Source organism: Mustelus asterias, chromosome 6 (genome assembly GCF_964213995.1).
Source record: "Mustelus asterias chromosome 6, sMusAst1.hap1.1, whole genome shotgun sequence".
Taxonomy (NCBI): Eukaryota; Metazoa; Chordata; class Chondrichthyes; order Carcharhiniformes; family Triakidae; genus Mustelus; species Mustelus asterias.
In genome coordinates this window covers 115,657,220-115,682,411 of record NC_135806.1, presented here as the reverse complement: position 1 = coordinate 115,682,411, position 25,192 = coordinate 115,657,220, and the positions used below count along the sequence as shown (strand labels likewise).

The 25,192-nt window shown below is 40.6% G+C and overlaps 1 protein-coding gene across 3 annotated transcripts in view; it reads right to left on the bottom strand.

The window, feature by feature from the left end:
• Positions 1-839: 839 nt before the first annotated feature.
• The window catches only part of LOC144495105 (uncharacterized), a 43,307-nt gene continuing 18,954 nt past the window's right edge, over positions 840-25,192 (bottom strand). For all 3 annotated transcript variants that reach the window (XM_078214995.1, XM_078214994.1, XM_078214996.1), the window contains 5 exons: positions 23,168-23,285; positions 17,706-17,842; positions 13,978-14,138; positions 6,518-6,635; positions 840-2,519 (listed from right to left, as the gene is read on the bottom strand). In XM_078214995.1, the coding sequence (XP_078071121.1) occupies positions 2,277-2,519; positions 6,518-6,635; positions 13,978-14,138; positions 17,706-17,842; positions 23,168-23,285 (777 nt within the window). In that variant the 3' untranslated portion in view covers positions 840-2,276. The remainder of the gene's footprint in view (positions 2,520-6,517; positions 6,636-13,977; positions 14,139-17,705; positions 17,843-23,167; positions 23,286-25,192) is intronic.

The window sequence follows — 25,192 nt, the reverse complement described above, 5'->3', positions numbered from 1 at the left end:
TTGACAGTGGGGATTAAGCAGTGATAATGCCATTGAATATCAAGGGGAGATGGTTAAATTCTCTCTTGTTGGAGGTGGCCGCTGCCTGGCACAAATATTACTTGCAACTTATCAGCCCAAGCAATAATTGAGTCCGGGTCTTGCTGAATATTGGCATGGACTGTTTCAATAACGGAGGAGTTGTAAGTAGAATTAAACATTGCACAAACTGCCAGTTCTCATGATGGAAAGAAGGTCATTGATGAAGCAGCGGAAGATGAAGGAGCAGCATTCTGAAAGCTAATTCCAAATAAACCTATTGGACTTTAACTGGTGAGGTGAGACTTCTTACCATGCACCACCCCAGTCCAACGCCAGCATCTCCACAATTGTGCAGTGCCAGTGGAAAGCCTGCCAATACCTTATAGAGTGGTGTTAGTAACCCTGAAATGGCAGTAACTTCAAATTGCTATTATCAAATCATTGACAGAACAAGATTGTAACAATCAGTTCATTTCCCCCGTTGTGGAATGTGATAACGCCAAACAGAAGTTAGGAATAAGCCAGAAAGAGAATAGGTATCAGATTCTGTGAAGCACAGTGCTTTCATAACAAAAGCAGAGCTTCATAATGCCATTTTTACATTCAATAATGATTCAAAAAGCCAGCCTATAGAGTAGGTTGTGCTTTTCATATTGTCTTGATTTAATCATTTTGGAGGTCGGTTGTGTTTTAAGTTTAATCTGATCTATGTGTTTTCAGTTACAGCTGAAAGCTTGAAGTTGAGTAATTGTGTATTAAAATCCATTACCTAATGCAAAACTTTTCATGATACAGTAATTGGACAAAAGATTGAAGAGGAGTTAAATTGGATTTATGTGACGAGTTTCTTTACATTCACCATCACAGTTTCATACTAGTGTATTACAGAAACAAGTTAATTAGGGTTATGACTACAGTCCTATAATTGCTCCAACATTTTCCAGTCTTATTTCAGCTTTTGACATGTACAGTCTAGCTTCCCAATTTGCAGTGTGCATTAGCAGACTATTCAACCACAGGGAATGTTATAAATGAACCAATCTTTCCTGCACTGGATATCCACATATACATGACTAGCAAGAATCACTGAATAGCAATCTCGACTGGAAACCCTGGCTGACTTGTCCAATCCTCAGTCCAAGTGGCTGAGGTGAATCGTAGTGAAGATCAGCTAACTCCAGGGTTTGAAACTTTGGACCTTCCTGGGCTGTACGGCTCAGATGTGCACACATAATATACAAATGGTGCAATTAGTGCACATTTTCTGTCCATCACACTTCAAGTATCACCTTTCAACTTCTGTGTCACATTTGCAAGTGTAACAAAGAAAAGGAACTAAGACTAACACATCCTCTAATTTATCAGCATCCCAACACCATGAAGGTTTGCTAACATGTTTGCAAAAAAGTGCATGCACTTCCTGTCCATCACACTTCATAGGGTAGGAAAGTAAAAATTTCTGTCACAGTTGGAAATAAAATTAAGGAAACAATACCAATAATTTGGATTGTGCAAACTCCCCGAGGCAAAGATTACGTGGGAGGGAAGTGCAAATTAATTTGTCCTGAGCAACTGAAGCATGGCCTTATTGAATTTCAGTACAAGGAGTACTCGCCATGGTATTATCAGATCCCTTTGTGTTTTACACATCAAGTTGGAACCACGCTAGTGCATATGGAGCAAGTGGATCCATGAAGTTGGGGTTCAGATCAGCCATCACCTAAGTGAATGGAGGAGCAGGTTCAAGGGACTGAAGGTCCTGCAGCCAATTTGGTTCTTATGCAAGGTACGACACATGATTATATCCAGTTGTAGCTAAAATCATTCCAAAGGCACAAGTCCATTATAAGACAATTCAATATTGTTTAACTTGAATATTTCTGAAAAGAGAAACATGTTGCTGAAGGTTTGTGTCTTGTACTTATTGGTGTTAAGTGTAAGATGAAAAGCTTCAGGAACATGTCGCTCTTTGCAACAAGACACAAAATGCTGGTCCAAAATAGAGTTTAAAAGTAGACTGCAATTATACCGACCAGCTCGAGAGTAACAAGTTTTTTGAGACCTGCCCGTTCTCAAATTAGTTACAATTTTGACAATGTTATCACCAATTAGCTGGCAATATAAGAATGCACCCAATAAATCAGAATACAAAAATTGATCATTAAGCAGTTACATATATTCTTAAAAAGTGACATAGTACAGACCTCGCATTGCTGAATCTGATTTGAAAGAAAAGTAAAATTGCAATTGTCTGTTTAGCGAACAAGTGGCCTGCTGTAGATAGTCTTCAAGGCAAGTAATAGTTTAATAACTGGTGTGCACAATGCAGTAATCACTGGCAGGCTATAGTAATGAAAGTAAAAGGAAATATCACGGACTTTAATTAATCCAAAGATGTTCAATATCCCATGGGTTGTTGGAGGAAGGCATCGGAATTGCCAATACATAACAATGTCATGGTAGCAGCGAAGATCGTGACCAGTTACTGCTAGGTCAGCCTGAAATTGTAAAGCACATGTTGATTAGTGACCATCATCACAATTTCAAATTACCCAATTTTGCAGGGGAATGCCCTCTTCCTTGGGGTAATTTAGTGGCTTTGTCTTAGTTGTACATTTTTAGATCCATAATCAAAAATCATAGTCACTGAATCTGGCTGTAGTATATTCCAAGGAATACACTGTTGATAGAAGAAGAGGAGAGTTTCAAAATATCAGCTAAATATGAAATACATAAGAATCCAAGCCATGTAATCACCTAAGGCCCATGGCAACTATATTGTATTGAACAGCCCACATCTGACACTAAAGTTTTTATTTATTAGTGTCACAAGTTGACTTACAACACCACAATGAAGTCACTGTGAAAATCCCCTAGTCGCCACACTCCGGCGCCTGATCGGGTACGCTGAGGGAGAATTTAGCCTGGTCAATGCACCTAACCAGCACGTCTTTCGGTCTATGGGAGGAAACCAGAGCACCCAGAGGAAACCCACGCAGACACGGTGAGAGCGTGCAGGCGCCACACAGACAGTGACTCATGATGGGAATTGAACCCGGGTCCCTGGCACTGTGAGGCAGCAGTGCTAACCACTACAAGGGAAGGCGATGGCCTAGTGGCATTATCACTAGACTATTAATCCAGAAACTTAGCTAATGTTCTGGGGACCTGGGTTTGAACCCCGCCAGCGCAGATGGTGGAATCTGAATTCAATAAAATTGTCTGGAAATAGGAATCTACTGATGACCATGAAACCATTGTCAATTGTTGGAAAAACCCTGGTTCACGAGTGTCCTTTAGGGAAGGAAATCTGCCTTCCTTACCTGATCTGGCCTACATGTGACTCCAGAGCCACAGCAATGTGATTGACTCTCAGCTGTCCTCATCAACTAGGGATGGGCAATAAATGCTGGCCAACCAGCGACGCCCATGTCCCACAAATGAATTAAAAAAAAAATCAACAGTGTATGTTCTTCTGGTCAGAAGGACCAGGCACTGACTTGATCACATCAAGAAACTGATAATAAAATGCAAACAATGCTGAAAATATTCAGTGGTGCTGTAACTGAAATATAATGCTTGGCACTAGTCAGTATCAAGATTCAAGCCCAATCTTAAGGCCATGTGAGTCAGAGATAATTGTACCAAATAAGGCTCAACTGACGAACCTCAAATAATCTCAAACATTGTGGGAGGAGATTTGGGGAGATCTTGAAATCAAACTGCTGAGACATAGTAATGTTTCGAGGGCACATAATCCAGGTCAGAGCAGTTCACTTGGTCAATTTCCCTGCCACTGGATTCATTATTCACTTTCTACACCACAGTTGCAAGATGGCTGCGGTACATAGGATCTACAGGACACTGCAGTAATTCACCAAGAGTACCTTCTTCACCTGTGATCTCTACCACAACAATAGCAATACTGAGTAAACTCCAGAGCCTCCAAACTCCCCAAATCATTCAACATCTTGACTTGGATATATATTACCGCTCCTTCATTATCAATGTGTCAATATCCTGAAATTCCTCACACTGTTGTGGGAGAACCATCACTAAATATAATGAAAGCAAAATACTGTGAGTCCTGAGACTTGAAACAAAAACAAAGTGCTGGAAAAACTCAGGTCTCGCAGTAACTGTGGAGGGAGAAACTGTTACATTTTGAGTCCAATTTAAGCCTATTCAGAGCTGAGTAGAGATAGAAATGTGATGGGTTTTATATTGTTGAAAAAAAAAGGGGGAGGGTGAGATTAAACATCAAATGTGTCGTGGAATAAAACACAAAGGAAGTGGTAAGGGCTGCAGTAAAGAAACTAAAGCACAGGTCCACAGTAGGTGCTCATAGCAAGATAAAGGTCAGTTCAGTCTGAAAATAAAAAGATAAGAGTGACAGCTTGAATAAATAAATTCAAAATGGAGGACAGAGTCCATGGTCTGAAATTGTTGGGTCTGAAGTTGTTGAACTTAATGTTAAATCCAGAAGGTTGTAAAGAGTTAAGTGGAAGAGGAGGTGCTGTTCCTCCAGCATGTGTTGGGGTTCACTGGAACTTTGTAGCAGGCTGAGGACAGAAACATGGTGAACTGAAATGGCAAAAGGTCAGGGTCACATTTTCTGCTGACTGAGAGGAGGTGTTCTGCAAAGCAGTCACCCAGCCTGCTTTTGGTTCCCTTATTGTGGAGACAACAACATTGTGAGCAGCGAATACAGTGTGCTAGCTTGGAAGAAATGCAAGTTGCTGCTTCACCTGGGAGGTACATTTGGGGCCTTGGATAGTAAGGAGGCAAAAGTGCAAGTGTTACACCTCCTGCATGGGAAAGTGAGAAAGGGATGAGGTGTTGGGGGTGATAGAGGATATATACTCCAGTATTTAACAAGGTGATACACCTCCAGCTTCTAAGTACAACTGGGATGGCCAGCGATTGGGACATGGATGTCGGTATGGTTGGAAACATGGGTTTAAAAGTAACTGAAGGATGAAAGTGAAGAAACCAGCGAGGAGTATGTCTGAGAAATAAATTATTTTGTAGTCAAGATGTAGGTAAGGGTTGCAGCAAGGCTCGAAGTTAAATGGAATCAAGATAAGTCAGTGTCAGATTGGACACCAGGTTTTAAAGATTACACATCACATGGTTCAGCCAAAGAGATTGAAATCAGTAGCATGTCGGTGTAAATGAAAGGTGTACAAGACGCCTGTGCGCTTGTGTTCAGAATTTCAGAAGAAACCAGACTATCAATTGAAGTCACAGTATAATCCAGGAAAAAACAGATGAGGTATAATTAACTCAGTCCCTCAACAGTGCTCAGATTAGAAGACAATAACTGAAGGTACAAGTGAATAGTGTAATACTATGACAATACTTATTAAAACCAGCATTTCAGATTCTTTACGGAAATTCACGATGAAGCATCACTACAGTTTTCAGGTTTTGTAGATTAATTTCATTCACTCGAAATCATGATGCAAGTGGTCAAAATGAGAACAAACGGCACAGAAATGATGCAACTTAAACCATTCTGTAATGCTTCTCCCCTCTGCCAAGGCACTCGTCTGTACCAAGCCCCATAATTAGACTAAGACCTGGGTGTTATTGGGCAAATTTGAACTCCTGGTTCATTTTGAAATCAATTCCAGTCATTTAAAAATAGATTTTTTTTTGCATCAGACTTGATTCGTGTACTATTTTTATACTCTGGCGTGGGCCTATATGCAATTTTAGTATGTCACCAACTTTAGCTCCCCAGTGGTTGATTTTCAAGAGAGTGTTCTCATTATCAGCGGTCTCATTTTTTTGGTGCCAACACCGACCCTTCTTCGCTGGCACCTCAAACGTTTTTAAAAAATGAAAGCTGCATTTTCTAAATTTCACAAACTTTGATGATTCAAGGGGAGAGACAAAGAGAGGGTACTCAGATGTATTGTACTTGTACAAAATCCACCTTCTTATCTGGCTTTCCAGAAATAGTACTATTAAATTTAGTTTAAAAGTAAAGTGTCTTTCTTGAAAGCCAGATGAGAATGTGGATTTTGTGCAAGTACAATTACTCACCAGATATATTTTCTGCAGCACATTTATGACCATATCCCTTATATGCACACAAACTCTTAGAGAAGAGTAATTGATTCAAGATCAATTAACACTTCTTTAAAAGGAGCAGCATCAAAATTCATTGTGATGTAGAATGCAGTTTTCTAGAGATATTAATTAGTTTGTTCATTTCCCTTCCAGGGAAGGGAATTAGTATTCCCTAAAAAAAAAAGAGACCAACCAGTTAGGTGGAGTTTCTGATCGAATAATTATCCATGCACTCAGGATAGAGTAGGTTCAAAGGCCTTAATGACCATTTTCTTGCCCTGTATTTTATGTTCCTGTGTTCATTGTTTCAAATACAGTTTTCATTTTTTAAGAAGTGTAGAATCTGTCTCACTAGAATCTGATCTGTATGTTGTGGTTATGAATCAAAGGTTATGATGTGATAAACCAAGTCCCTTACCAGTTCTTCTATCAATGTGTAGACTGTTCCTTCAATTGCTCGTTCCAGATGGTGTGCAGCAACTAGAAGCTTTATCATAAGAAAGGTCCACGTTGTAGTAACCACCAATAGCGTCAACCTATTTAAAAGAGTAAATGTATTTCTTATAATGACACAGTACCACAAATGGTTTTGCCAACAGACAGTAATTGGCAAAAGAAACAATGACTTTGAGGAAACAAAAATCAAGCAACAAGTATTCAGAATCTGGAATGCATTGCCTGGGATTCTGGAGGGGACAGGGTCAACTGAGACTTTCAAAAGGGAATCGGATCATTATCTGAAAAAGGAAAACTTTGCAGAACTGGACAGAAAGGCAAGGAAATGCTCCTTCAGAGTGCCAGCACAGACATGATGGGCCAAATGGCTTCCTGCTGAACTGTAACCGTTCTATGATTTAATGATAATAGTGACATTAGACAGTCCTCTTTTTTAAAGTGTTCTAATGTATCAATATTAATTGCAATTATGTCACATAGCATGCAGATATCTTTTAGCATTACATTACACAGGTCAATGAAAATGTCAAGTTGTGGATTCCTTTGGTTTTATTAGTGCAGGCTGCATCAATATCTCATATTGTAATGTTATATCTGAGTACTTAATCCAAGGCATGCAACCAAATCAAAAAACTCTTTCCGGTGAGATTCACCTAGGATAAATCAGCTAACACTACATTAGTGTCATGTTGTGCACTGGTTAATCAATTTACTGGAGTCAAAGTCCAACATGCTCCCACCCGCCACACTCACTCCATCTTTCCAGCAACAGATTCACACAAGTAGAAATCTCGTGGCTGCTGAAGTAGCCCTTACACACAGCTTCTGGTTCCACACTTAGGCATCATTGTAGAAGAGGATCATTCATTTGCACCAGTATTTAGATCAGAAGCACCAAAGAGGCCTACGTTGAGTCAAAATTCTACAAGCAGGGATGATCTAAAAAAATATTGTAACAAGAAAATATTTTGAAAAAGTCAAACAGCTTCCACAACGTGAGCCTTGAGCTACATTCTGCACAGCATGCATGATGAAGTGAGCACAGGAACCTTAGCCTCCATGCAGTGCCGGATTTAGACTTGGTGAGGCCCTAAGCTATATAAAGCTTGGAGGCCCCTTGTTAAAAAGTTACACCAAAAGGTCTCACAAAGGTGTCTACCAAAACAGGACCTTGGGTCGCCACAAGAAAATTGGAAACATAATTATGCCTTTTAATTATTTAATAGCACGGTATTTTTAAAGTGAAAAATACAAATTATTTTCAAATGAATGCATTTACTGATTACATATTTTTCATTTGGCTGGCTTGATCTATCTCATAGATTTTGGTAATTTTTTGAGTTGCTCTTCAAGCTGGTGCTTTCTTTTTCTTTTCTGGTATCCGCTCTTAAATGTTCTCTTCATTGTAAACCTTCTGAAATTTTGTGAGGCCCCTGCGGATTGTGGGGCCCTAAGCTGTAGCTTGTTTAGCTTATGCCTAAATCCAGCACTGGCTCCATGTGCAAACAGACTGGATTTGAAACAACATTTAACAGGCAAGTATAAAATCTGCTGTCAATAATCCAATCGCTATTCCAGCCTCACCAGCATAGGAGTGCTACATGTTCCACTGATAACTGCCAGCCATTTCCTACCACAGAAAGTTGCAAGTCCACCACCATCTTAAAGTTTATTTATTAGTGTCACAAGTAGGCTTACATTAACACTGCAATGAAGTTACTGTGAAAATCCCCTAGTCGCCACACTCCGGCGCCTGTTCGGGTACACTGAGGGAGAATTTAGCATGGCCAACGCACCTAACCCGCACATCTTTCACACTGTGGGAGGAAGCCGGAGCACCCGGAGAAAACTCACGCAGACATGGGGAAAACGTACAGTCGCCGCACAGTGACTCAAACCAGGAATCAAACCCAGGTCCCTGGTGTTGAGAGGCAGCAGTGCTAACCGCCGTGACGTCCTTAATTTTGTAGACTGGCTTAAATTGCCAGGTACCATATTTCAGCAACAAGCCCACAATTGCATTTAATGTGCTCCAGATTCCACGACTGATTAGCTCAACACTAACCACAAGGCTATGTGATCAACAGAAAAACAATAATTGGATAGGTTCTACACAGGTGAGCAATCCACTCACAAAATGACTGACCAGGCAAAGAAGGGGATAATTACCCCCATAAAAGAATTTGAACCAGTTAAGTTTTCCACTGCATTGTGTTGGCGACATCCAGAGATGTTAGGAAGTTACTACAAGAAAATTCTGTAATTATCTCGAGGACCATTAATGAATGATTTAAGAAATTGATGGTAATGTACTAATAAAATTACCCAAATCCACTTGATTAGAGTAAACCCAATAAAGAAGAATCTATAGTCCTAACCTGACATGCTTAAACAAATTGTGTTGGCATAGGGAGAACAACGGAGAACACTAAATAACAATGGAGTACAATACCTCAAATAGTGTAACTCTCTAAAGCACGATTCCTACACTAAAGACAATTCTGTTACAAGCAGAAGTTATTGAGAAACACATTGTAGGTCTTTTTCCATAAGTATGCTTTGATTTAACCCTCCATTTTGACCCTCTGTTTGGTTTATGTTTCCTTGTTTTGTCCCAATGCGAACATTCTTCGCTCCCCACAGGTTCATCTCATAGAATCCCTACAGTGCAGGAGAACATCCGGTCCATCGAGTCTGCACCGACTCTCCGATACAGCACCTCACTCAGGCCGTATCCCTGTAAGCCCCATGTATTTACTCTGCTAATCCATCTTTGGAGACTAAGGGGCAATTTAGCATGGCCAATCCACCTAACGTGCACATCTTTGGACTGTGGAAGGAAACCGGAGCACTTGGAGGAAACCCACACAGACATAGGAAGAACGTGCAAATTCCACACAGTCACCCAAGGCTGGAACTGAACCCAAGTCCATGGCACTGTGAGGCAGCAGTGCCAACCACTGTGCCACCGTGCTGCCCACATCTGACTACGTGTGACTTGAGTCCCACAGTATGCTGATAACCATTGATGCCTTTAGAGCAACTAGGGATGGGCACAAAATGCTGTTTTGCTGGCAATGCTACATCACAAGAACAAGTAAAAAAAAGTGTATTGCTTTCACTGAGCACTGACCTTTGTTCTATTAACACATTCTACTTTCTTACCTTGATGCCACTATTAATACTTCTTTAGTCCTTTATGCCACCGTTAACACCCCATTTGTCTTGCGTCTATGACCTCTTTATTAATCTCTCCTTAGCTCCAATCTATCCCTAACCTTCTATTCTGCCCAACTCCTCCATCCTTACCCCAACTACATAATCTACTACAATTCTACACTTCTTCAGTTCCGAAGAGTTATACGGACCTGAAATGTCAGTTGTTTCTCTCTCCACAGATGCTGCCAGGCCTGCTGAGTTTATCCATTATTTCTGTTTCTATTTCAGAATCAACACATTAATTGCAAATGGAAGGATCATAGAACATAAAAAAAAGACTTCCAAAAATATTTGAAGTTAAATTCTAATGAGATCCAAATTGTGGTTGATTGTTTTAACTGTCATTGATTTTGCATCTGCAATTTACAATGAAGCAACATACTGATGAATTTCAAACATAAATTTTGTAACAATTCACAACAGATATGTGCTCTTTGACACCAATTTCAAAACCAAAACTATTTACAAGTAGAGTCAAATACCAGTGATCGAATCTGGGTGAGATTAGGGCGTGTATTGTTTTGGCCACTATCCCCCAATATGTTAGTCATTTGCCTATGTAGCTAATTGGGAATCATGATGTGGAGATGCCGGCGTTGGACTGGGGTAAACACAGTAAGAAGTTTAACAACACCAGGTTAAAGTCCAACAGGTTTACTTGGTAGCAAAAGCCACACAAGCTTTCGGAGCTGCAAGCCCCTTCTTCAGGTGAGTGGGAATTCTGTTCACAAACAGAGCATATAAAGACACAAACTCAATTTACATGAATAATGGTTGGAATGCGAATACTTACAACTAATCAAGTCTTTAAGAAACAAAACAACATGAGTGGAGAGAGCATCAAGACAGGCTAATTGGGAATCCAGGTGTGGCAAATGGCATTTTTAATTAGCACGTAAACATTGAGTATTCATTGGATAAATGGAATCTCATCTCAATAATCATATGTGCTCTGTATACACATATGTTTGTTAACTCTTTTGTGAATTTGATTAAATGGCAAAATAAAATTTAAAATTCATTATAAGTGTCACAAGTAGGCTTACATGAACACTGCAATTAAGTTACTAAGAAAATCCCCTAGTGCCTGTTCAAGTACACTGAGGGAGAATTTAGCATTACCAACGCACCTAACCAGCACATCTTTCAGACTGTGGAAGGAAACCGAAGCACCCGGAGGAAACCCACACAGATACGGGGAGAACATGCAGACTCCGCACAGACAGTGACCCGAGCCAGGAATCAAACCCAGGTCCCTGGCGCTGTCGGGCAGCAGTGCTAACCACTGTGCCATCGTGCCGCCCCAGTATTAACCAGGCCTGGGTCTGCTTAGCTTCCAAGATCAAATGATATCGGGCGTTTTCAGACTGGTATGACCATAGATTGTGTCAGTCTGAATCTGTATGCAATTTTTTTGTTTAAAACCCATAACCTCTAACATTGTTAGGTCATTACAGAGAAAGACTGCAAATGCTTGCAAAGAATGGTGATAGATGTGTGTTAAGTTATATACACATGAAGTACGTTTACCTGTATTGTGTGCAAGGTATTTTCTACTAAAACGAGTGCATTGCTACAATAGTTTTGCCATAACCACACCTGTGATTATGGCAATATTTATTGGACATCATTGGTTTAGACTGCAGAGTTAAAACTTGTGTTTAGAAAAGTTAGTATGTGATGCATTAGACAATGTCCACGACTTAAATTTCCTCACCCAGGACTTAAACTTACAATAACAAAAGGTGTGACTGTAGTGACTGCACTAGAGAATGATGTGTTTGGGTAACTAGTCGATTCATGTTGAAAGCCACAGAGAAATATAGTTGTGTTTCACTAGTATGAACATAACACCAAGATACTATTTAGAGCTAATGGCAAATGTTGATTAGATACCTTGCAGTGAAAATCCTTTTTAATATTTATACAGACTTCAATTTTAAAATAACTTCTGTATTGCCGATGTTAAGGGGCATGACAAAACAACCATATCAGTTAAGTTATATGGGGACTCGGAATGATTTTTATATATGGCACTGAATTGGAGGTCAGAAAAATAACCTGTTTACAAAATGCATTTTAAAGGAATAGAGTGAATATAATTTTGCATTTTTAATCCTTGTCCAGAATATAGGTCCTAAATTTGACTTGTTAATATTGTTGGAATGAAACTGGACTAGTAATCCAGAAGCCTAATAATAATAATCCAGAAGCCTAATAATAATAATGCAGAAAATGGCGGTTCAAAACCCACCATAGAGTTTAAAGAATTTAAATTCAAATGAGAAAATAAGTCTGGAAATAAGAAATCTGGTGATGAAACAGTGTAAAAGCTGGATGATATTCTTTAGGAAACAAAAAAATTTACTAAATAAGTAGGTTATACATGAATAGAACAAACTACTGCTGGAGATCTGGAATAAAAGCAAAGTTCTAGGAAAAAATAAAGGTCTGGCAGCTTCTTTTTTTGAATTCATTTGTGGGATGTGGGCTTTGCTGATTATGCCAGCATTTATTGCCCATCCCTAATTGTCCTCGAGAAGGCAGTGGTAAGCTGCAATCCATGTGGTGTACACCCACAGTGCTGCTGGAGATGGAATTCCAGGATTTGACCCAGAGACAGCAAAGGAATGACAATATATTTCCACGTCAGGATGGCGCGTGGCTTGGAGGGAGACTTCCAGCTGTGGTGTTCTCATGTATTTGCTGCCCATATCCCTTTAGATGGCAGTGGTCATGGGTTTGGAAAGTACTAAAAAGTCTTGGTGAATTCCTGCAGTGCATCTTGTAAATGGTACTCACTGCTACCATTATGCATCAGTGGTGGAGGGAGCAAATGTTCGTGGAAGGGGGCCAATCAGGTGAACTGCTTTGTCCTGGATGGTGTTAAGCATCTGGAGCGTTGTTGGAGCTGCACCCATCCAGGCAAGTGAAGGGTATTCCATCACACTCCTGACTTGTGCCTTACAAATAGTGGACAGACTCTGGGGAGTCAGGAGGTGGGTTACTCACTGCAGAACTTCTAATCTCTGGCTTGCTCTTGTAACACCAGGTTAAAGTCCAACAACCTGTCCAACTTCTTACTGTGCTTACCTAGTCCAAAGCTGGCATCTTCACATCATTGCTCTTGTAGCCATTGTACTTACCTGGCTAATCCAGTTCAGTTTCTGGTCAATGGTGAAGACAGAAACAGAATTAATATTTCAAGCCTAATATGAGTCTTCTTCAGAGTGGAAGAGAGGTAGGAATGTGATGGGTTTTATACTGTTGAAAAAGCAGCAAGGGCCAAGTGGACCAAAAGAGAAGATAAAGGAGAAGTTAGACGGTGGGGAGGTTAAATGACAAAGATGTCATGAAACACAAGGAAAAGGGAGAGACAATGATAGTATTAATGGTACAAAACATTGGTCCAGTTAATACTGAATAAAGGTCTGACTGTCTGAAAGCAAAAACAAACATGAAAATATACATAATGGCATTTGGGGGATGAAAAATTGCATCGACTCCAATCACACATCAATGTGATTGCACGTGGCTGCTCTAAGTAACCAAGCCATTGAGATGTAACAAAGGCCCAGCACCATCTTTTCATGGTAGCTAAGGATGGGCAATGTCAGCCGTTCAAATGATGCCCACAACCCAAAAATTAATTCAAAATATTACAAGTAGGCCTGAAAATAGAGATTTAACCAGTACAGAACTGCAGTATAAATCCAACAATTAAAGCACTTTCCTTTCAGTAAATTGTAATACACTTTTTGTGTGTTCTTGTGACGTAGCAGTGCTGGCAAGACAGCATTTTGTGCCCATCCCTTGTTGCCCTAAAGGCATCAATGGTCAACAGCATATCGTGGGATTCAAGTCACAAGTAGGTCAGATGAAGTAGTTTGCACAGTAAGGCTCCACAAACAACAATGAGATAATAACTGAACAGCACTGTTTTTCAGATGGGTTGAGAATAGTAACAGACTCGCCTGGCAAGTGTTTCATGTTCCACAACTTTTGGCAGATTAGGTGCAAGATTGAAAGTGGCCACGGGGAAGTGTGGATGCCTGCTTCTAGCATACAGACAGCACAGATATGATTGGCCAAATTATTATCTTCTTGTATGGTTCTCTGGTTTAGGCATTTCTCTTGAGGGGACAGAAGGGAAGGAAACATTATTGCCGTGCATGTATGTATATTGATCAATGGAAAACTTACCAGATCTTTATTCTCTTTGGAGTGAGTCTACTTTTCTGAATCATGTTATCCACAAGATAGTAAAGCAGCACTGTTATTCCGACAATGTACAATATTATATACAGGATGAAGGTCACGTGCCCACAATGAAAGGGTGCTTCAAATTGCCGTTGAATTTTATCCTGTGGTTTAAACAAATTACACCAAGAAATAATACGTAATATTAATGGAAATAAATTATCCGAAGCTACATCCAAATAACCTTAAAAACCCCATTTTAAAGAACAGCTGTGATATAATCCCGAGTGTCCAACTGGAAGACCAGATTTTGAAACAGTCTTCAGATTCCCACTCCATTTTCACACTGCTCTGAAAGACTGGCAGATTTCAATCCATTTTCAAACCATGGTCTAACCTACTTGCACCATCAGCTTTTTGCCCAAAGGCTTTTAGATAAATAGGCTCTACTGTACAATTTTCTTTTTCCGCTGCATTTTCTGGCATTTTGCTGTAATTCTGATCTATTGTCAGTAGATGGCAAGAGAATCTTATGCACGTATAGCTACTTAAATTCTTGGGTAATATTCAGAATTTCAAAGGTCCCTTGTTTTATCCCCAATAATGTCTGGAATATGCATATTTCTGCTAGCCACCTAACCCAGGATCAACTAACTCCATCAGTTAAAGTATTCACCATTGTAGCGTGGGGATGTGGGACAGTGAAACTGCACTGCAATGACCCACAACTTTGAGATTAACCAGCTGCTGGTTGAGGTATAAATGCGGGTCAAGACAGCAGGAGAACATCCTGCACCTTTTTTGAACAGTGCTATGGGATCTTTTATATCCACTTGAGAGAGCAGATGGAATCTCGGTTTAATGCCTCACCCAAAAAATGATACATCAAACTGTTCTCTGTTAAAGTCTCAGCCTAGATTATTATCTTATGTCTTTGATGGGGACTGAACTTGTTATAGAGTGTTCTTATAAGCTTTTCTCCCTTCACAGCAGGTGCGAACTTTGGGTGGGGCTTCAGTCTGCAAGAGAGTCCGGCAAGTCCAGACCTGTTGACTAGTGCTCCTGTTTTCTTTTGTTTACTATTGTTTTGTTAAACGTTATCATTTATTCACATAAATATCATCCTTCTTTTAACAATGCATTCGACCACCGTATTTTGTGGACTCCAATTACCACATTTTTTGGCAATGAGGAAGAAGCGGAAGGGAAAAAACAAAGTTTTTTTTTGTTCAGCACGGAAACACATAATTGCAAACAGTGAGCAGCTAGTTTCTTTGTGAATTTATTAACCAGAATTTCAAGTTAGCAGCACCATGGCTCTGCTCAGATAACGTAATGAATGAAGTGAGGACTGGGTAGAATACAGAGAGGCTGCAGCATTTATTGTTAGCAAATTGAATAGAAGATGCAGGAAAGCAGCACTCCATTCTCCCGAGTGTGTGTGAAGCGAGGACTTAGAAGTTGATAAGGAATCTGGCCATGCCACGGAAGTCAAGGGAGATTTCATTTGAAGACTTAGTTTCTCTGGTCCAGAATCAGCATTACCCCAATCCCTCGGTGATAAAGATTCAAATTTCATAGCCATTTTTGAATATCCAGTCAATCCGTTGCTAACTCTGGCAGAATTATACCAGCTTTCTGAACACTGATTTCGGAACAGTTTTGGAAGATGTTCAGAGACAGGCTGGTCTGTGGCATTAATGAGGACAGCATTCAGTGTTGGTTGTCAGGGGAAACCACAAGGCTCTAGAAATTTCTCAGGGCATGGAAATTAAAGCAGTGGAGTTCATTAGGTGGCCGGGGGGGGGGGGGGGGGGGGCGGTGGCGCCACACTATACCAATCATTGTAAGTTTATGGATGCAGTTTGTCGCCATCACAGCAAGGTCATTTAACAAAGAAATGAAAGGAAAGCAAAGGCTGGACAAAGGAAATTTAAAGAACCTCAATCAGCTACGCACTGTGTAGAAAGCTCAGAGCAGTCAGAGGATCATACTTACAACAACATTGTTATGAGACATGAGCAGAGCCTATTTTTGCTACAGTTTAGCCGACAGTGAGATCAAGATGGAGGTGGACACAGGAGTCTCCATATTTGTAATTAGTGAGGAAACATACAAGTGACGCAGGTTTCTAACTGAGCGCCAGCTCTTACTCCGACTGAGATTAGTCTTTGGATTTACACCGGAGAGTCCATACTTTTGCTCGAGGCATTGGAAGTCCATATTTTATATAACAGGCAAGCCAGAGCACACCTCCTTGTGGTCAAAGAGAAGGGATAGAGTTTGCTAGGGCGTGACTGGCTCAGCAAAATTCCATTAAACTGGGGTGAGATCAAGCACATAAGGGCGACTGAGGATGTTATTAAGGAGATATCCAGATGTGTTCAAGGATAAACTTGATACACTGCCATTCACCCTTGGGAATGGCCTGATCCACTTTGCATGTGGATTTTGAGGGACCTTTTCTGAATCACGTGCGTTTGGTTGTGGTAGACATGCATTCAAAATAGTTGGAAGCATATCAGTAATATTATAGCTTCTATGACATTAGAGTAGACATTAGAGTGGGTTACCAGATTCAGATAAGAGCACTACACTTACAAGCGAGTTGTTTCAAGAACTCATGCAAAAGAACGGTAGAGTATTGTGTCATTTCATCCGGTTTCAAATGGTTTGGCAGAGAGCTGTTCAAACTTTGAGGGAGGGATTGAAGAGAATGGTATGTGATACTTTAAGATACTTTCAAGATTTTAATTCCAGTATCATATCACACCACAATCCACCACAGGGCTCTTTCCTGTGGAACTGTTGTTAGGTAGAAGGCCAAAGTCTCATCTGGATCTGCTTCGTCCAGATCTCAGAGCGAAAGTGAGAAGATAAGGGAAGCAGACGGAGAGATATGACTTCCATTCCAAAGAGAGGCAGTTCAAACCGGATGATCAGGTCTACGTTGGTAGTAATAAGTTTAAACCAAAGTGGTCCAGTAGCTTGACTCATGAGACTGCCAAACGGAAGAGTTGTTCCCAGACACCAAGACCATATTCGCTTGAGGTATGACCCCGAGTCAGGAAATGTTTCAGAGTCAGCAAGCATTACAGATAACATGGCAGAAGATAATGCTGCTATGGGCATTCCCCAGGAAGTGGTTCCCATGTTTCCAGATTGGCCAGTTTACTCTGCTATGGGAGTGGAGGAGGAACGTTCCTGCACAGATTCTCACCTCCGATTCCAGATCCACCGTTACAAGATTCACTAGTGGTATTGTGTAGGTTGCAATGCAACCGCAAAGCTCCTAATAGATGTTCATCTAGTTGAGACATTATTTTCATTGTATTACAGTCCGAATGGGGTTTGAAACTTAAGGGGGGGTGGGGCAGTGCTAGACTGTTGTTATAAGCCCTTCTTACTTCTGAACATGTGCGGGCTTCAGACCTGTTCACTTGTGCTCCTGTTTTCTTTTTGGTACTACTGTTTTCTTAAACTTCATTATTTATTTATATGAACGAGATCCTTTTTTTAAACAATGTGTTCAACTACCTTATTTGTAGACTCAGGTTCCACAGAACCATAACTTATTGACTTAGAAGCAAGAGGGCCTCACGCATTCTATTTAATGGATAAATAGGGGAGCAGAACATTGTTTATAATAGCCAAGCAATGGAGTTTTGGACTGGTTGTAGTTTATGTAGAGTTGCTGGTAAGGAAAGCATCAGGGAACCCTGATTACTCACCAGTAGGTTCCAGAAATCTTTGTGCCACCTTATGAGTGATTGGTTGAGTGCTACTTCTGAGCTGCTTGCAATAGGGTGGTACCCATGGAACGTCCTCACTCTCCCACTATAGTAATTCAAATGCAACAGTAGTGGGCCTAAAAACAGAGAGATTTGATCATGAACACTGTCATGGTGACTTGGTGTGCCCTATTAAAGGACAGAGATTTAAGAGCAAATTGTTCAGATTGCACAAAACATCATGTAGCAGGAAGATTCTCCAGGCATCAGAGACTCAAATATGATTAAACTGAGCATTGTCTCAAGCGAGACAGTGGCAATGTCAGTGGACTCGTAATCAAGAGACCCAGGCTAATACTCTGGGGACATGGATTAATGAAATAATTGTGAGGCTCTACAAATACTTGGCAGGTTAAAGTAATTAAATTGCTTATCCGAAGCAAACTATGTACATAGGAGGACAACAAAAACTTCCTTACTCTTCGAATCCTGAGAGTCAACTGCCAAAGCTCAACCCCAATTCTCCAATCGCTGCAATGCAAGCTTGAACTCACGTTCAACTGCCGCTCTACGCTCTCAAACCCATGCTCAACTGCCACGTATCACGCTCTGCCACGCTACTACATCTCTCTCCCGCCTTAAATTCTTTACAACTGCATTACTATCTACCAGAATAGACAATAAATTTATATTTTAAAAAATGCTTGGGTGATGCAGTACAGTCTCTCAAAATTTCAGTCTGTCAAGAGGCTTCTGAATTCTGAGAATGTCTCAGCTCTCTGGCTAGCTCTACCTCAGTTGAGGTAGGGATGTCTTAAGTAGCAGTCGGGTTACAGTTTCAGGTGGTGTGCTAGTGCAGACATCTGCTCCAATTCCCATAGGAACAACACAAGGGCCTTCCTTGGAAATAAACCGAACCACTGAATTTGGCACTATTGGAGGCATGCTGACAGATGCTTCTAGATAATCCCACTGTTTGTGTCGTGTTAAGATTCGCTCTTCCTTATGTGGTCAGCACGTTTGCTTACTTTTCTTCCTTGGAGGTCAGATAGGACACTGGGCCTGTTTTTGTTACGATTTTCCTGGGGACCCAAACTGGACCAATCTTCCTGATGAGTACCAAGTAATTGACCTCAAATGACCAATCACCCTTTACAGAATTGAGATATCTGTATATCTTGTTTGTACACCCTGTTTCATTTCCACCTTCCCCGCTAAATTGGGAAACACTAGGTCAAGTTTTGTCCAGAGGCGCCTCCCCATTAGTAGCTCGGTGCTGGATATTCCTGTAGTAACATGTAGTGTCGTCCTGCAAGTGAGGAGGAATCTAGCAAACTTCAATCGTAATAGTGTGCCCGGCTGCTTTACCTTTGCTGACTTGAACATCCAGATGTTCTGCTAAGCCATTCAAAGCTAGGTGATAGGGTGTCGTACACACATATAGTATTCTGTATTTTGCATAAAATGTTGAAACTCTGCTTCTGTAAAGGCAGTGCCATTATCAGAGGCCAAAACTTCTGGCAAGCTATGCGTAGCAAAGGTTCGTCGTAGCTTTTTGATCACTGCGGATGACGTTTTTGTGCTCATTTCATGGATATCAAGCTACTTGGAATGGGCATCGACAGTAATTAAGAACATAGTGGCCAGAAAAGGACCAGCGAAATCCACATGTAACCGTGCCCAAGATTGACCAGGCTGTTCCCATGGGAGCAAGTGAGCCAAAGGTGGCAGTGTTTGTTGTGATTGGCATTGATCACAATGCCTTACTAGATTTTTAATATCTTTATCAATGCCTGGCCACCAAGTGTAACTGCTTGCGAGCATTGTCATTTTAGTCTGACCTGGGTGAGCATTGTGCAATTCCTGGAGTAACATTCCTCTTGCTGTGCCAGGAACCTCAATTCTAGATCCTCACAGTGACACTCTGTCATCACAGCTCAGTTCATCTTTGCAGAGCTGGAAAGGCTTGAATTGGCCCGATATGTCGCAATGCCATCCACGGAAAACCATCCGCTTTACTCTGGAAGGACTGGGTCTCCGAGTCTAATTCTGAATCGGTTTTGACGATACAGGCAACATAACCAAGAAGTTGAAAGCTCATACTATTTCTTGTGGTCCTGAGGGTGGTGATATTGTTCGAGGCAATGGGAGGTGACTCAGGGCATCTGCGTTCAATATTTTGGTACCTGGTTTGTGTGGGAGCATATACTTGTATGCTGCTAGAAGTAAAGCCTGCCGTTGGACTTCAGCTGATGCAATTGGAGGAAGAAGTTTGTCTTCGCAAAATAACCCTAATAGTGTCTCGTGATCGGCGATGATCATGAAGTGACGCCCGTAAACATACTGGTGGAATTTTTAACTCCGTAAATGATGGTTAGCCCTTCTTTCTCAATTTGGGAGTATTTTCTCTTGGCATCAGTTAAGGCTCTTGATGCAAAAGCGATGGGCCGTTCTACGCCCTCTTCCATTCTATGAAACTGCCCTTATGCCAACTGGTGATGCATCACATGTTAAGATGAAGCATCACATGTTAGAATTATCTCTCTTTTTGGGTCGAATTGGACTGGCAAATCTTAAGATTGTAAAGCAAATTTAATTTTCTCACAAAGCTTCTTTTTGTGATTCGCTTTAATACTAATGTCGATTTATTTTTGAAAAGTAGATGTAACGGTGCCAGTAATGTTGCTAGATTTGGTATAAACTAGCCATAATAATTAACCATGTTCAAAAAAGACTTTAGCACTGATACATTTTTAGGCGCTGGTGCTTCCTTTATAGCTTTTACTTTTTCTTGAGGTCGAGCCCCTTGGCATAAACTTTAAATCCAAGTCAAGTGACCTCGCGGGCCTGACAGGTACACTTCTCTCTTGAAAGTCGCACCCCTGCCGCATTGGATCTCTTAAACACTTCTTAGGTTTGTCAAATGCTCTTCTGGAGAAACTTATTAAAAGATCATCCAAGTATACCACTGCTTCGGGTACGTCTTGCAATAAACTTTCCATGGTGCGTTGAAAAATTGCACATGCTGAAGACACATCAAAAGGTAACCGGGAATATCAAAATAAACCCTTGTGGCTGTTAATTGTGACAAATTTATTTTGAATCCTCATCCAATTCTAATCCTTGATAGGCTTGGCTCATGTCTAATTTTGTATATGTTAGGCCTCCTGCTAACTTTGCCTAAAGATCCTCAGTTTTTGGAATTGGATATTTGTCTAGCTTGATTGCTGGATAGTTAATTTGTAGTCCCCACAACTGTGGACAGCCCTGTCTGATTTTATTATGGGTACGATGAGGGCAGCCCATTCAGAAAACTGTATTGGCCTAATGAATCCAAATTCTTCCAAACATTTAAAGTTCTACCTCGACTTTTTGATGTAACGTTATGGGCAGTATGGGCAGCACACAGTGTTTAACATTGCTGTCTCACAGTACCAGGGGCCCATGTTCAATTCCTGGCTTGGGTCACAGTCTGTGCAGAGTCCACATATTCTTCCTGTGTCTACTCTGGTTCCCTCCCACAGTCCGAAAAACGTGCTGGTTAGGTGCACTGGCCATGCTAAATTCTCCCTCAGTGTACCCCAACAGCCGGAGTGTGGCAACCAGGGGATTTTCACAGTAACATCATTGCAGTGTTAATGTAAGCCTACTTGTGACACTAATAAATAAACTTTAAATAAACATAAGGCACTGGGCAAGCTCCAAAATATTTTAGGGTAGCATACGAGTTAATGTAAATTTTAGTCTCGACTACCCGAATTCAACTTAATTCATTTTGAAAAACCTCAGGGTATATTGTTTTTAAACCTCTCGTAAACTACCATCAAATATGCTGAAGATATCTAGCCAATTTATTTTTATCCGATGTAACCAATCTTATCCAATGAGACTAGGACCTTGGCCTTTTGCAATAATGAACAGCAGTTAATTAGACTGGAGCGGATGTTGTTCCCAAAATTTTTAGGACTTCCCCTGTATATGTGGCCAATCTACCTGTTGTTATTACTTAACCTTAGGGGCTGAACTTCGCCTTGAAGGTATTTAAATGTCTGCTCCCCTGTGATGGTAACACTTCCATGCTTAGTGGCCGCCTGTTTACCAAGGGTACTATTACTATAGGATCCGATTTACTCCTATGAGATTATTCAATTAATATATCCAAAACTCCTCTTCTGAATAATATTCTAAATTAAGCACTGGAGTCCAGTTTTTCTTTTGTTCAAGGTGTATCCTGTTTGGCTCAGCACTTAATTTGGATGTGGCCTCTCCAATTGCAGCCAAAACAGATAGAATCCTGGAAGTGATATTTTTCCTGGGGGTGATCTCCACTGCACCTATAACATTCATCAGAATATCTGGTTGGTTGACCGGTTTAATTTCTCTTCTGTTCCCTGCCAAGCTCACTGAGTTTCTGCTCTTCTCTTCTGCACAGTCAACTCTGCCCTCCTGACTTGCCAAAGTTTGGCACCATAGCTGATTCACCTCGCCTGTATGCACACACTGCAACTTTGAGAGCGCCTCTCTCCACACTCTCAATCTCCTGAGCTATTTCCATGGCTTTCTCCAAGGAAATCTTATCCTCTGCCAGTTGCTTTTTTTTTGTATATTTAAGTTATTTACACCGTAAACAAATCTATCTCGCAGCACGTAACTCAGCGATGGTCCAAATTCACATGGCTCTGAGAAACAGAGTTAACGTTCCGAGTCCGCAAGAATCTTCGTCAGAGCTGAAACTATTGTTGATTGTAAACCTATTTGGTTTACAAATGTCTTTTCAGGAAGGAAATCTGCAGCCTTTATCTGGTTTGGCATGAATGTGACTCCAGACTCTCAGTAATGCGATAAGACTCTCAGAGTCAAAGAGGTTTACAGCATGGAAACAGGTCCTTCGGCCCAACTTGTCCATGCCACCCCTTTTTGTTTAAACCCCTAAGCTAGTCCCAATTGCCCGTGTTTGGCCCATATCCCTCTGTACCCATCTTACCCATGTAGCTGAATAAGTGGGTCAATATGGAGACAGAGAAAATGCTTCATCGACGCAGATGGGATGTGGACTCCCCAATTAACTACCTCCGAAATGGACCAAGAAGCTTTGGACAATTAAGGATGGGCAACAAATGATGCCCTCGCCAGTAACAGCCGCAACCCATGAGAATTTTTTTTTAAATGATGAAATTAAAAATCCCATAATCCAGCCAGATCACAAATCAGAGTGCAAAAATTCAACAACTTCAAATAAAATATTTTAACCTTAGGAAAAACTGTAAATGATCAATATTAAGAAAAATAAAACATTGGGACCAATGTGTATTTCCATCAACATTTGAAGAAGAAAAGCATTTTGAAGAGAAGCCTTTCATCAGAACTTCCTCTACTCTACTTTTGGGAACCAAAACTGTGGTGAATAAAATGAATAATTTAAATGAGACTTTGACTCTTCCAGTACTAAAGTGACCACGTACCATGCAAGTATTCAAACAAGGTGACGACAGCAAAACTGAGGAGCAAAGATGATGCAATGAGAACAAGTACTTCTCTTTTAGTAAGTCTCATATCATCCATTTCTGGCCATAGGCTGATCTGCAAATATAGAAATTAGATCATTAAATGCCTGTGTTAAACACAAGACTTTCCTTTAAATTTATGTTAGCTTAATTCTTATGGTGATTTTTTTTGCTATTCAACGTAATGATCTCCCATGTTTGGGAATGGAAACACTTTGACCCCCCAAGTTAGGTATAGTAGAGCTTGATATGGAGTAAAATTCCCCCTACTCTGCACCATTGCTTTTTAGCTCAACTCTACGGTGATATTCTTACCTCCCCAATTTTTTTGCAATCTTCTAAACTTAGTATAATTTTTCATTTTATTACCCGTTTGTGTCAGATTTGTGGATTTTGTTGCTTTAAGAGCATACATTTACTAGTAAAAACTACATTTCCTTGTATTCACAGAGATTTGACATAACATCTTTATAGATTCATCACATCGGATTAGGCCACAGGACCAGTGCTGGGGTCACAATTATTTACAATATATATTAATGACTTGGATGAGGGAAGTGAATTAATTTCTACCACAGTAATTTGTTGAAGATGTTGTCGAATGTACATTTAAATCATTTTAACTGTTGCCAAGTTGGCAGATGACACAAAAATAGATGGGAGGCAAATAGTGAGGGTGGGTGATATAGGCAGGTTGAGTAGGCAAAAACTTGTCAGATAGAATATAATGTAGAAAAATGTGCACTTTGGTCAGAAAAATAAAGGAGCTGAATATTATCTAAATGGAGAAAGACGGCAGAAAGGGATTTGGGGGTCCTCATACGGGTTCAGCAGGTAATAGAGAAAGCAAATGGAATGTTGGCTTTTATTTCAAAGGGAATGGAGTATAGACTTGCAAGTCTTACTAAAACTATAAAGGCACTAGTTAGAGCACATCTGGAATACTGTGAACAGTTTTGGTCCACTTATCTATTATACTGGCATTGAAGGCAGTCCAGAGAAGGTTCACGAGGTTGATCCCGGGTATGGAGGAGAGGTTGGGCTTGTACTCACTGGAGTTTAGAAGAATGAGATGCAACTTTATTGAGACATATAGGATTCTCAGGAGACTTGACAGGGTAGATGCTGAGTGGTTGTTTCCCCTTGTGGCAGAGTCTAGGACCAGAGGACATAATCTCAGAGTAAGAGGTCACCCATTTGAGACAGAGATGAGAAGGAATTTCTTCAATGAGAGGGTAGTGAATCTGTGGAATTCCTTCCTGCAGCGGGCTGTAGAGGCTGGGTCGTTAAGTATGTTCAAGGCTGAGATAGGCAGATTTTTAATCAGTAAGGGAATCAAGAGTTATGGGGATAAGGCGAGAAAGTCACAATCTTATTGAATGGTGAAGATGATCTGATGGACCAAATGGCCTACTTCTACATCCTATGATCTACTCCACTACAGATCCGATTTTGTGCTCCATATCCAATGTATCCACCCCCCGCCCCAAAACTTATAATTGAAAAGCAATTAGTTGAGATCAAATACACGAAGTTATTTAGTCTGGATGGAATCAACTCAGATAAGTGCTTATCAGAGAGGAGAGAATGGAAAAGGCTTTGCATAATTATAGTGCCACAAATCAATGTGGCAGTCTAAGAACTTGAGGTACCGGAGCTTACAGTTCCCAAACAAAGCAACACTATTACAAATACAAGACTCCTCCAGCAAACAGCAGGACATGTCACTTCATAACAGGAAATAAGAAAGGGACGAATCAAATTTCTTGAAAAAAAGGATACAACTTCAATAATCACTACCTTGGCTACTTTAACTACTGTTTGTGTTACAAAGTTGATGAGATTTTGGAATGTCGTGTTACAGTAACATTGTGACAGCAGCATATGTTCAGGATGATATGACCTGAAGGAACTGTGATAATAACAGCAAGTATCAGAAGTGCAATGTTACAGTTTGTAGTCTGGTTACATCGACACAGCCTC